Raw genomic sequence first — 13,126 nt, forward strand, 5'->3', positions numbered from 1 at the left:
ATCCTCCAGAATGGTGGTAAGTTGCCAAAAGGATATTTCTCCACCTGCGAGGGCCCCTCTGGCGGACGGATTTTAAAATATTCATTCTTACAAGCTGCTCCCAGCACAGAAGCAGGGGACAAGATTATGGGGAGGGCAGAGGGGGCAGTGACATGGGCCAGCGGGGAGCCTGGGGCTGGGGGACTGCAAAGTGACTTTGAGAGGAGAGACGTTGCTGGCGTGGAGGACGTGGGAACATTCGGACAGGGTGACGAGAGCCCCCTCTGCCCTGGAAAAATCCAGGCAGACTGCAACAGCCCGCGGTGCCTGCCTCTCGGCCTGCAGGGCCCTTACTTTGGTAACAAATCTGATTTCCCTCCAGGGAACTGTCCGTTCCCCACTGCACGGGGTCTTGGTGGATCTGTCAGTCAGAATGTGGGCCCTGCCCTTGGCTAGGGGCAGGCTCATGACCCAGCAGGGCCATGTGGACAGGAGACACAGGAGGACCTGCAAACTTTGGATTCATCTGTCCTGAAGGTGTCTGAGGAGGCTGCTCCCTCATTCTTGCAGGATCCCTGGCAACTAGAATCTGTCTGGTGTTTCTCGAGGTCTGACTGTTCTCTTTACTGAGATTCCAAGAGTCACCTCATGGCATTTCAATATGTTCCTTTTTTTTTTTTTCTTTTGCTTAATTTAAGTAATGGTTTTTATTATTTGTCACTAAGGCCCCACACTAACACATACCCAAAAGCTCAGCAACAGGGCTTAGATCAACAAAGCATGATACAGCACACAATGGAATACTACGCAACCAGGCACAGTGATGACATAAATGTATATTTGTTGAAACGGAAAGAGATACACATTATTTAGTTAAGTGCAAAAGCAGATTATAAGAAAACAGTATGCATAGGATGACACCATGTTTGCAAAATATATATTCTATATATTCATAGAAAAAGGTCTAGAGGAAAATATAACAGTATTCATTCTGGAGAGTAGGATGGCAAGTGATTTTTGCTTCCTGCTTATCTTCATTTCCTAACCTCTTTACAGTGTTGTGCAGTGAGTATTCTTGTTTTGCTTTGCAGGAGCCCCCTTTCCATGAGGCCTATGGAGGCTGCAGCCACTTGTTCCTATGGGGTTCCTGTGGGGGGAGGGGGCTGTGCACCCGCAGCTGGGCTCAAGAGGACCCTGGGCGGGTCTGAGTCTCCAGAACAAAGGAAGAGCATTTCTGGCACCCCAGGGTACGGGGAGTGACCTATTTGCTCTCACATCCTTGGAAAGTGAACGTTCTCTCTCCTCGATGGAGAAGAAGAGCGCAAAGGGGGGAGGGGACCAGCCTGGCCTCCCACAGCTGGGACAGAGCCAGGTCCCCGCACCCTGACGCCTCTGGGTTTAGGAGCAGAGCCACAGGGACGGGCTCAGCATCATCCTGCAGCTCCAGCTGTGGGACAAGGCCCCGCCGGGTCTGACCTCAGCGTGGGGACCGAGCTCCTGGTTCTGCAGATGGTCTCCGGCCTCTCCTGGGGGGCAGAGCGGGCACTGGGAGGGTGGGAAAGGGGTCCAGCTTGGCGGGTGCTTGTCTCTCTGCTGGACGCTCTTCTGGCTGCTCCTACTTGTCTTGAGGTCTTGGTTTGAAGGTCAGCTGCCATCAGGGGACCCCTAGGGTGGTCCTGGCCACTGCTGGCTCGGCCAGCACCTGCAGCCACCTCACCTCGCTGAAGGCTGCTTTAATGAGCTGGCTCCTTGACTGCAGGCTTACGACTGTCCTGCTCTTGACTGGGTCCCTGTCCTCTAGCCCAGCACTGCAGGCATCTGCCGAATGACAGTCGATGACCAGAGGCCCAGGGTGGCCAGGAAACCGCCTCTGCCTTCCACTGGCTGTGTGACCTCAAGCAAGTTGCTGCCCCTCTCTGGGCTTCCTCCAAGCCTCAACCTGAGTATAAATCCCCAACTTTATCTAAAGGATTGGCCTCGCACTTCCTGAATGCATTAAGACCAATTTAATACGAGAGTAATACGAATTGAGATCGTTCACTAAATTACACCTGAAATCAATCGCTGGTTGGTTTTTCTTTCTGATGATAACATGGTGGTGGTTTCCCCAGGAGTTACTGGTGTGCAATGAGCCCAGTCTTATTTCTTCTTCAATAAACTCCTTTATTCTAGTTCACATAGTTCTCCATTACAATAATGAAAATAGCACTAGTGATTTGTAACACTCAGGCCCAGATCAAAGGGAACCCCTCCTCAAATCATAAGGTCAATCACTCGTGGCTGAACAGAGACGCGCCGGGCAGAAGTGTGGAAGAGAGCCGTCAGGACCCGGAGACGCGTCCCCAGGTCCTGCGCGGGTGGCTCCGTCTCAGCAAGCACATGATTTTTGAAAACTCTATTCATTTGTAATATACTCAAGTGTAAAGAAAAATCAAATTAAGTAAAAACAGCAACGAAAAAACCCCAAAGCCAAAAGGAAGGGACAGACACACGCGGGGTCACTGGGCGAACTCCCAGGATGGCGGGTGACGGGTTCCATAGAAATTCTTTGTAGAGAGGGATGTCAGGCCTTGGTGTGACCGCGGCCCTCATGACATCGCTGGGCTCCAGTCCTGTCTCCTCACGGAGGAGAAGCTGCTGGTCCGACACGTCTGTCCAGGGTCTGCCGGGGCGGGGCCTGCGCGCCAAGCCCTTGGGGAGTGGTCCCGGGTCCCCGGACGGCAAGGCATCCCTGAGCGCCCCAGAGGGGTGGGGACGGTCAGTGCGGGTGCCCGGCCCCGCCGGAGCCGTCCAGGTGCTTCACGGGCAGCGGGTGGGCCTCGGTGTTGAACACCCAGTCTTCCAGGGAGAGCGTGTCGTCTTCAGAGAACAGAAGGTAGAGGTATCTGCGCCCCGCGGGGCAGGGAGGGAGACAGCGGTCAGCCCCGGGAAGGTGGGCCGCGAGACCAGCCTGGGGCTGCTGGGCCTGGGTCAGGCGGGAAGGTTGAGGACCCTGGGACGCCCTGAGTTTGGGGTCCGGGGGACCTGGTTTCACCCTGGCTCGGCCCCCGGTTAGCTTTGCCCTCCGGGCCCTGTGTGCCAGCCCGGCTCGGGGCCTTGTGGCCTGCGTGCTCCTTCTTGGCGGGGTGGGTGCTGTTGCTGCCTACCCCCCACTTTATTTTGGTATGGGGGTTAACCCAGGGGTGCTTTACCACTGAGCCACATCCCCAGCCCTTTTTATTTAACTTAGGGTCTTGCCAAGTTGCTGAGGCTGGCCTCAAATTTGTGATCCTCCTGCCCCAGCCTCCTGAGCTGCTGGGATGACAGACGGTGCCACTTGGCCCGCCTGTACCTGTCCAAACTCTTGCCCGGACCCCTGCACACTCAGCACGCCAGGGCGGCAGGGAGCTCCCAGGGTTAGGGGCGTGGCTGGCAGGAACCGGCCAGGCCAGGGCTAAGGCGCAGGGTCCCGCTGTGGGAATGGCAAGGAGACGGGTGGCCAGCCCCCAGCCAGGGAGGCCAGGAGGGGAGGAGGCTGTGGCAGCAAGGCTGCACGAGCGCCGTCCCATCTGGTGACATGGAGCCCGCCAGCACGGTCCTGTGTGGCAAGGGGACAGCGTTCGGAGAACTCGGGACCCTCGGGAGCAGGTGAAGAGGGAGGCAGCCTCCAGGGTCGCTGGGCGGATGCTGGGCTGGACTTGAGCCCAGTCTCACCCTGAGGTTGGGACAGCCTGGCCCAGGCGCCCTCGGGCGTGGCCCTCGCGACCCCATCCCGCCGCCCGGTGGACTCCTCGGTGACCACAGAGCTTGGCCGCTGGCCGGGTTGCTGGCCCGCCCCTCCCCAGGCGCGGCCAGCACGGCCCTCTGGTGAGGCCACCCGACTCACTTCAGCGTCTCCGCCAGGAAGAAGCTCTGCTGCCTGTTGTCGTGACTCGGGACCTTGCTGTAGACGTTGTGGATCCCGGAGAAGCCGGCCGACGTCCGGCAGTACTTCTCCAGGGCCTGCGGGGAGGCAGGCGGCCTTAGCGGGGAGCAGGGTCCTCTGGGGTGTGGACCCGCGCAGGACAGAGGCCTCTGTGGGAGCCCAAGACAGTGACCAGCAGGGGCGGGGTCTGGGGAGTGGACTCTGGAGTCACAGTCCCTGGGCCGGAGGTAGGAGGGCCACTGCCTGTCGCGTCAGCATGGAAACGTGGCCTCACCCATGGAGGGGCTGGGGGCTGGGCACGGGCGCAGAACTTGGCCTCTGAAGGTCAAGGACCAGGCCCCGGGGGGCAGGGGGGCACCGGGCAGGAGCCTTGCTCTTGATCTGAACGGCGCCCGCTCCTCCAGGGGGCGCCTCCATCGGCCGGGTCGGGGACGGGGAGTCTCAGCCTCCTGGAGGCCCAGCCGGCCTCGGACACCTACCTCGGGGAGGGCCCGAGGTTTCACGCTGGGCGCTCGGGCTGAGGGGGGCCAAGATGGGCTGTGGGAGGGCCGGGCAGGCCGCGGCAAGGGGGCGAGCGGCCGGCCAACGGCCCTGTTCAGGGAAGGCGCCTCCGCGGCCTGGGCTCCGCGCAGTCCTGCCCCGGGGCCTCCTGAGAGCGGGGCCCAGGCCGCTGGCCAGCGCCCGCCGGCCTCCCTCCCGCCGCCCGGCCCCACCGCGCTCGGGGCGCCGCGTCCGCTCACCGTCACCACCTCCCAGCCCCACTCCCTGTAGACCGGGTCGTGCGTCTGGCGCCACAGGTACATGTAGCTCTCCACCACCTCGGGCCGCAGGATGTAGTAGCTCTCGCTGGGCTGGCTGGCCACGGCCTCTCTGTCCGAGGTGAACCAGAAGGCCTCGGGGCCCAGCCTGGTGTCTGCGGGGCCAGCGGAGCAGCGGCTCAGACCGTGCCCGCCCGGGAGGGCCGGGGCCAGGCCCTCCAGGCTCCGGGAACGAGCGGCGGGCAGCGTCCGCAGGGCGGAGCCGACGCATCAGAACGCAGGCAGGAAGGGGTTTCAGCTGGAGCGTTCGGGAAGAGGGTCAAGCCACGGGGCAGGGGCTCTGAGCCACTTCCCAGGCCCTGCCCGCGCCAACGTCGGACCCCCTTTCTTAGGAAACTGCTCTTAGCACCTCCCGGACCCAGCCTTCCAAAGCAGAGTCCGGTGGGGACACAGGAAGACCCCCGCAGAGCCCCGCGTCAGCCGGGGGCCGATGACAGAGGCAGGCCTGCTGAGGTCTGGGTCTCATCGTCCTGGTTTCGTTTGTTTGTTTTTGGACAGTTCATCACCCTGTTCGTTTTCTGCATCACCATGATTATAATGGCCAGCACCGCTGCCATTTCTGATTTCAAGGGCAGTGCTGGGTGCTTTACGAACATTACTTCAACCGGTAGAAAGCTATTTTTCACTTAGATGCTATAATATTCCCCTCATGCATGTGAAAACTGAGGATCAGAGAGGCTAAGTAATTTGTCCAAGGCAACACAGCAAGTTGTGGCTGAGCTGGGATGTGACCCTGGATCTGTCTGGTGCCCTGTTTCCCCCAGGCTGGGCTCTCTCTCTCTCTCCCTCCTAGATCTAACTCTCCAGGTCCAAAATTTAGGGCACGTGGGTCAGGTCTTCCTCCCCTGCTGCCCGCACATGCTCTTTCTCAAGAGCTAGGCTGGGGTTCTGGTGTGACGGTCCTTCCCCAGGGGCTTCCTGGAAGAGCAGGTGACTCGACCCCGGCCCCTCCCATCCTGTCAAATGGAGAAGTGGCCGGAGCCGCCAGGACACCAGGGCCGTTGTGCCAAGTTGCTAATAGGGTGAGGGCAGGGCAAGCCGGCAGCGGGCAGTGGGCAGCAGGCAGCCAGGCGGCTGGAGCACGGGCTCTGCCCAGCGGCCGTCTTTTATGATGGGGCTGATGGTCCCGGACAAAGCGGGAGCTCTTTATTATTCCCGAGACGCCCTGTTTGTTGGTGGCCGGGCAGAGCGAGCTCTGGGAAGAGAATGGAGACGGTTCGAGGGACTCATTGCCAGCCTCCGACTTTCTGGGCACGGCTCCGAGAGCCAGCCTCCGCCGCCCGCTCAGACTGCGCACGGCAGGCCGCCTGCCGCGGGGGCCACCGGCTGGAGGTGGAGAGCAGCCCCCGAGCCGGGGGGGGGGGGGTCGTACTGCAGACCTGGGGTCCTCGGCTCCACCAGGAGAGCAACTGGCGTCTCCTGGGGCCGCGGTGGGGCGTGCAGAGAGGCAGCGTGGAGGCAGGCAGACCTCAGAAGACCTGGGCCTCACCCGGCTCAGCGACGCGAGTGCAGTGCGACTTTGGCTAAGTCACTTGCCCTCTCTGTGCTGCCTCAGTTTCTCCGTGTGTAAAGCCAGGGGTTGGGCTCCTGCTTTCTAAGTGACCTCTGACCCTGTGTCTGACAATTCCGTGCTGAGTGCCAGGTGGGGGTGACCGGGAGCCCTCGGGGAGGTGGCGAAGGTGCTGGGGAGGCGGGGACGGGCTCACAGGAGGGGACTCAGGGTGGGACATCCCCGGGCTAGGGACACCAGCGTTTCTGCCTCGGGGCTGGAGGACTCTGCTCTCTGCCTCATGGGACGTCGGCCAAGTCAGCTCAGCCCCGGCCTCCCCACCTCGTGAGGTTCAGCGAACATGTGAGTCAAATGCCAAATGGCACCTGACGCACACAAAGTGCTGTGTCCCTCGCCTCCACTCCCTTTCAATCTAGGTCCACCTTCAGTGTCCGGACAGCTCAGCCCTCACTCAAATGCCACGTCACTTCCAAGGGGAGGCTGGGCTAAGACCGTGTGCTCCCTGCCACTCGCTGCTGCCCTCGCCAGTTCTTCCTGGTGTCTAGCCTCAGTCTCTGCTGCTGCCCCTTCCCCTTGCAGGGTTACCTGAGCGTGCGTACGACTCGTGGCACGTCCTGGTGATCTGGGCTGCGAGCTCTCGGTAGTGGGCCCTCTTTTCTTCCTTGGCATCCTCAGCGCCGAGGGCGATCATGCCCCCCGAGAAACAGGCCAGGTGCCCCATCTTGTGGTCCAGAATCCCCCCTCGCCACTCGGCAATGTAGGTCAGCCCCCCGGGAGAGACATTCAGCAAGTAGGTCTCTATGGCCTGGGAGCAAGGGAGGTTGGGCGGAGAGGGGCGTGGGCACAGAGAGGGGAGAGGACGCGGTGAGCACTCAGGAGGCAGCAGCCGGCAGCCCTGCAGCCTCCGCGCCCCAGCAAAGGCCCCTTGGCCGGGCTGGCTGTGGTCCCCGGCAGGGCCGGGCCTGCGGGAGGCAGGCCTCCGCTCGCCCAGGGGAGTCTCTCGTGCGGCCTGCGCATCGTCCACATTTACAAAGACCTGGACACTCTTTGAAGATGCCCATGCCCTCCGTTCCCCTGGGGCAGGTCTTGGCCCGGCCCCGAGACTGCGGCCGGGCTTCCGGCAGCTCAGCACTTCCGCCACCTCCCTTTTCCAGGAAGGGGTTCCCTGCGCTTTAGCAGTTCTCCGGGAAGGACCCAAAGGGACCGAAGGCTGCTCTCTCCAGGGCCCCTCCTGCTTCCCCGCCAGGCACGAGGCCGGGGCGCTGTGGTTGGTCCCAGGTCACCCAGCCACGCCGGGACTGGGACCCAGGGCTCCGCGCCTTTGGTGGGGGTGCTGTCGGCAGGGGCTCGGGGCTGGGGCGCAGGTGTCAGGCCGTCCCGGGAGCCCAGGACCCAGGTGGTGCAGCCGGCGGCTCTCACAGCCTCCCGGGCAGCCCTGATGGGCCAGCGGGTCCTGGTCACCACTGGGCCCTGGGGCCCTCGCCTCTGCCTCCACTCTTGCCCTGCAATCTACTCTGGGCAGGGTCTGCACTCTGTCACTAATGAGCTGTGTCACCCTGTGTCACTGGCCAGCTCAGAACCTTCAGAGGCTCCCAGGGCCCTCGGGCGAGGACCCAGCAGCGTCTCCGTGACTGGGACTCAGGTTCAACCTGCTGTGGGCACCGTGCCAGGGTGCGGACTCTGTGGGTTCAAATTTCTCCTCCAGCAATTCCAAGCTGTGTGGCTCCGGGCAGGTGGCAGGGTCTCTCTGTGCCTCGGTTTCCTCACGTGTGAAATGGGGGGGGGTTTAGCCTGGCAGAATTGCGAGGATTGAATGCGTCCGCAGAGCAGGGCGGCTCCTGTCAGAGCCGGACACACGCGGGCCACCGTGTGTCCTCTGCACGCTGCCTCCTGCCCTCCTGCCCGCAGCCCACCCTGGCCACGCGGGCCTCTTCCCTTCACGTCCCTTCCCCTTTCAAATATCTGGTGCGCCTCCGCGTACTCCTGGGGCTGGCGCTGGGCTGGGCCCCTGGCTGGGACTCACGCTCCGGGCAGAGGCCTCCCAGGGAAGCCAAATGTGCAGAGTTACACTGGCCCTCGGAGCTGGCGTTACATCGCCTTTGGAACGAGGGTCCAGGGGCCTCTGGCCAGGGCCTGGCAGACTCGGGTCTCAAGCAGCATTTGCTCCTTGATGGGATCTGCTTCCCCTCTGCTGCCAGGAACTGCGGCTGAGTAGCAGATGGGGCGGGGCTGGTGATGTGACCTGCCGGGCACCTGCTCTTCCTGGGGGTGGCCGAGGAGACCATATGGCTGCCAGTCGGCCTGCTCTGGGCTGGGCCTGGCTCCTGGGCCGAGCTGGGTCCCCGGGCTCCTCTGCCAGGCTAAGTCTTGTGCAGGGAAAGGGCATGAGGGCTGGTCCAGGGCCCCCAAACCTGGCTCCGAGTTCCCAGCTGTCAACATTGTGGGTGTAGGAACACAAACATCTGGGGGAGAGGCCAGGAAGAAAATCTGAACTTCAGAACCGGCTCCCAGAGGTCGTTTCCATTTGGGGGTGGCCCCAAGCTAAGCAATTGTAGTAAAGAGGAAATGAGGGATCAGCGTGTCTTTGAAGATACAGTTGAGACAGTAGATGTGAAGACAAAAAAGACAAGGCTTTCTAAAGCCCTGGGAAATGCCTTCTGGCACAGGCTGCTGAACAATGGGTAAAGGTTTTGATCACAGCAAGGAGCAGCAGGGCCGAGTGGGGCATCAGGCCCGGGCTTGAACCTCTGCTCTGCAATTTAAGAGCTGGGTGGACAGAGGGGTGCTGTAATCCCAGCAGCATGGGAGGCTGAGGCAGGAGGACTACAAGTTTGAGGCCAGTCTCAGCAACTTAGAGAAGCTTTAAGCAACTTAGACCCTGTTTCAAAATGAAAAATTGAAACAAACAAAAATAAAACAGGCTGGGGATGTGGCTCAGGGGTTAAGCACCCTGGGTTCAAGCCCTGGTACAAAAAAAAAGAAAAAAGAATGGGGTGAGTTTGGATGAATCTTTTCACTTTTCTGAAGACTCACTGTGCTCATCTGTAAAATGGGAACACCAGTCCCTGGGACGGTCACAAGGACCAGAGGCTCGGCGTGGTGCTGGTTTCCACGCTCTGGCTGTGCTCCCTCTCCAGGAGGCCCCGCCTGGCCCGGCTCCTCTCCATTTTGGTGTGTGCGGGCAGGAGCACTGGATGTGGAGTCCTCAGACCTGTGTTTGTGCACTGGCTCTGGCTGCTGTGTGACCCTGGGCCTTTCCCAGCCTCAGTTCCTCAGCGGCAAGGCGGGGCTGGGTGAGACACAGGACACAGCACGTGTCCGCGGGAGATGATGGTGAAGCCCTCGCAGCCCCTGAGGAACCCCCTGCAGTACTGCAGGGTGGGCCCAGCTGGACCTGTCTGCACCTCCCAGGCCCAGCACAGCTGGACACTGGTCTAACCTGCGGCCTTCACTCTGGCTGCACCCTGGAGGCTCCTGGGAGCTTTACAGTGCAGTCACTGGGCTCTGCTCCCTAGAAGTTCTGATACCACTGGTCAGGGGTTCAGCCTGACAAGGGATCGGACAGGTCCCCAGGTGAGTTAATATGCCAGCAAGGCTGAAAAGTTCTTCAAAGGCCCAAACTTGCCAGAGGCCCAGGCCGGGCCTGAGCGGCTCTAGAGGGGATGTGGGAGCCCAGCCAGATCGCTCCCGTTCCATCAGGCACTTTCCGTGAAGCTCCCAGTCTGCTTAAATAATTCATGGCCGCTTCTTCCTTGAAGCCTCAACTACAGTGTGCCCGGAGGGCAGGGAATCAGCTGCTCCTTAACTTCACAGTTTACTCTGCAAGGAAGAGCTGAGGTCAATCCTCCCAGGAGCCGCTGGCCTGGCTCTGAGCTGGACCAAGGCCCAGGGCAAAGAGGGCTGAACTTCACACTAAGGTGGGACTGGGTCCCAGTCACTGCTCTGGCTCAAGACTGACCCAGGTCTTGGTGCAGGGGAGCTGGGTGGGAAAAACATACTGTGCTCACAGGTTCAAAGACCCACAGCTCTGGAAGGCCGTTTAAGCTCTGCTATTCCTGGTCAGACTCATGCAAGTAAAGGGAATCCAGAGACCACCCATCCCAGTCTCCTGAACTGCTCACATCAACCCACCCACAAATCCACTGACTCATCCATCCATCCATCCATCTATCCATCCATCCATCTGTCCATCCATCCGTCCATCCATTCACCTACTCATTCACCAATCCATCCATCCATCTGTCTGTCTATCTGTCCATCTGGCCATCCATCCCTCCGTCTGTCCATCCAGTTGTTCATATCCATTCCCCACCCATTTGTCCATCTCATACACCATCCATTCACTCATCCCTGCTGGCCGTCCATCTGTCCACTCATCCACCCATCCTTCCATCTGCCCTGTTTCTCGTGTGCCCACTGTGCTCCAGGCCCTGCTTCAGGAGCGAGGCAAGGTAAACAAGGAGCTGCAAGACCCGGGTCCCAGGTAACAGGGAGACAGACACGGACCAAGTGAAGGAACTCTGCCCCTGATGGTCCTCGCCGGGGCAAGGGGCGCGAGCCTGGCTCGCGGCAGAAGGCTGGGAGGGGCCGTTTCAGCAGCAGTGTCAGGGGGTCCCGCGGGACCCTCTGCTGAATGCCCTTCCAGGGTGAGGAGACAGCACGGCTAAGCCCGCGGGACTAGGCCTGGGGCAAGTCCAGGGGAGAGGGGGGACTAGGCCTGGGGCAAGTCCAGGGGAAGGAGGTGACGTCACGGTGACCGCAGAGCCTGATCAGGCGGGACCCGGGGCGAAGGGAAGCGCGAGGACTGCGCCCTGCATCTCCAGCTCTTCCCGTGTGGAGGGAAGGAGGTGGTGGCTGAGACCAAGGTGAGGGCAGACCAGACCCAAAGTGCTCGACTAACTTGATGGAGAGCGAGGCCAGAGCCCGTTCAGGGTCTTTTCATTAACTGGGCTCAAAGGTATCTATTGGAGGGTCAGGATGCCCTCGCCCTCTTCCCAACAGCTTGGGCCTCGAGACGCCCTCTCTTTGGAGGGACTCCTCTCAGCCTACCACCCCGTGGACAGACCAGCAGGGGTGCCAGCTCTGCCTGCTCTGCACTGTGTGGCCTCGAGCAAGTGCCTTTCCCTCTCTGGGCCCTGGTTTCCATCTACATAAACAGCCACAGAACTGAAGTCACCGCACGTCCACTGGGCTGCTCCTGGCTTGGACACGCTAACTCTGTCAGCTCTGATTTGGTGCGAGGATGGTTGAGGGTCTCGTTTTGGAAGCCTCCACGGGGGCTCCCAGCCCACACTCTGGCTGCCCCTGGGCGTTGGCACGTCCACTGACATCATCGGGGGGCGGGGTTTGAACCGTGGTTTCTGAATCAGACTGACCATCACTTTCTATGAGACCTTGGACAAAGACTTAACCTCCTGAGCTTGGGTTTCCGGGGACACTAGTGCAGCCTGTTTCAGGGCATTTGGGAGGAGACAGGAGACTTTCCAGCGCCCGGGGGGCACTGCTTGTCCTTCCTCTCCCAGCCCCTGGGAGGCTGAGCCAGCCTCTGTAAGCCACCCCCTGCTGCCCAAGCACCCGGGGCCTGTGCGTCGGCCAGCAGCTAATGACCAACCCCCCGTAAAGAGTAAGCACCTGCCTTACCTCCAAGGCTTTGTAGTACATGTCTTTAGCCTCCGTATCTGTCTTGGCAGACATCAGCCAGGATTTGATCAAATATTCATAAAAACTGTCCCCGAGTCCTCCAATGGAGACGTGGTCTGTGAGGGGGAAAGAGGACAAGAATGTCATCTCCCCCTGCCACTGGCCACAGGGGCGGTGCGAAGGAGCGGGCACAGCTCTCAGCTGGCCTGGGAGGTGGGGACTGTGTGCAGGTGGGAGCTGACGTGCACCCAGCTGCGAGCGGCCCCCAGCCTGAGACGCGGAGGCGGGCAGGGGTCTCCAGAGAAGCCCTGGGCAGAGGGCGCTGCCTCACCCAGGGCCCCTTGTCCCTCGCCTGAGCCGGCTGAGGACGGCAGGTCCCTGGCTGTTAACGGTCAATGAGCTGCATTTCTTTAACAGACAACCCGGCGGCAGGTTTTTACTGCCCAGTGACAGACATGGCATTCACGCAGGGCAGGTTCGTCGGAGGCCTGGAACGGAGCCTCAGACCCTTAACGCGCTCCTCAGCCCCTCCGGCACCGGGCCACCCTGGACCGACGGGGCTGGAATTTAGCGGATGGAGATGAACAGAGCTCTGAGCTGGGGGTGGGCAATCGGGTTGGAAGACCCTCTCCCGTCCCGAGGGCTGTGCCTGGGGGACGGTGGAGCAGGGCCTCCAGGCTGAACAGGATCTGTCCACCCAGGAGGAAATGAGCCGCTGAGGACCACCTGCCCACAGGAGCAGGAGGGGGCTTCGTCCCTGAGCTCCGCAGCCTAACAGGAGACAGAAAGGCCCCGAATGGACTCGGCAGAGAGCACACTCTAATTTAGCAAGGGGACGGGATGCGAGGTGGTCTGAGTGGGTGGGGACAGGTGCATGTCCTCAACGCCTTTGGAGGAGGGTGAGGAGAGAGGGGGCGGGCACCATGTGTCCCTGGCTACCACCCACCAGGTCCACTCTGGCCCCACTGCGCTGTTGATGGCTTGACCCTCCAGAAGCCCTGAGCCCCAGCACTGTGGGTTCATGTCCCAGGTGGGAACACCGCACCGAGCCTGGAGAGCGTGTCCAAGGCCACCGCACCCACCAGGCCTCACTTCCTGCGCCGTACAGCGGCCAGAGGGCCGAGACAAAGATGCGTGAAGAGGGGACAGACGTGGAGAGGGACCCAGAGGCAGAGTCCAGACAGCTGGGCCCCAGAAAGGGGGCTGAGGGCAGGCTTGCCACACAGGAAGCAACCCCCTCATGCCAGTCCCGCAGGGGGCCTGGGTCAGAAGCAG

At 61.1% G+C, this 13,126-nt stretch overlaps 1 protein-coding gene across 3 annotated transcripts in view; it reads right to left on the reverse strand.

The window, feature by feature from the left end:
* Positions 1 to 795: 795 nt before the first annotated feature.
* Man1c1 (mannosidase alpha class 1C member 1) overlaps positions 796 to 13,126 on the reverse strand; it is a 123,343-nt gene continuing 111,012 nt past the window's right edge. For 2 of the 3 annotated variants that reach the window (XM_047541393.1, XM_047541400.1), the window contains 5 exons: positions 11,852 to 11,967; positions 6,797 to 7,016; positions 4,624 to 4,796; positions 3,845 to 3,960; positions 796 to 2,864 (listed from right to left, as the gene is read on the reverse strand). In XM_047541393.1, the coding sequence (XP_047397349.1) occupies positions 2,738 to 2,864; positions 3,845 to 3,960; positions 4,624 to 4,796; positions 6,797 to 7,016; positions 11,852 to 11,967 (752 nt within the window). In that variant the 3' untranslated portion in view covers positions 796 to 2,737. The other variant, XM_047541409.1, reaches the window with a different exon arrangement.

This window comes from Sciurus carolinensis, chromosome 1, assembly GCF_902686445.1.
Source record: "Sciurus carolinensis chromosome 1, mSciCar1.2, whole genome shotgun sequence".
In the NCBI taxonomy this organism is placed as follows: domain Eukaryota; kingdom Metazoa; phylum Chordata; class Mammalia; order Rodentia; family Sciuridae; genus Sciurus; species Sciurus carolinensis.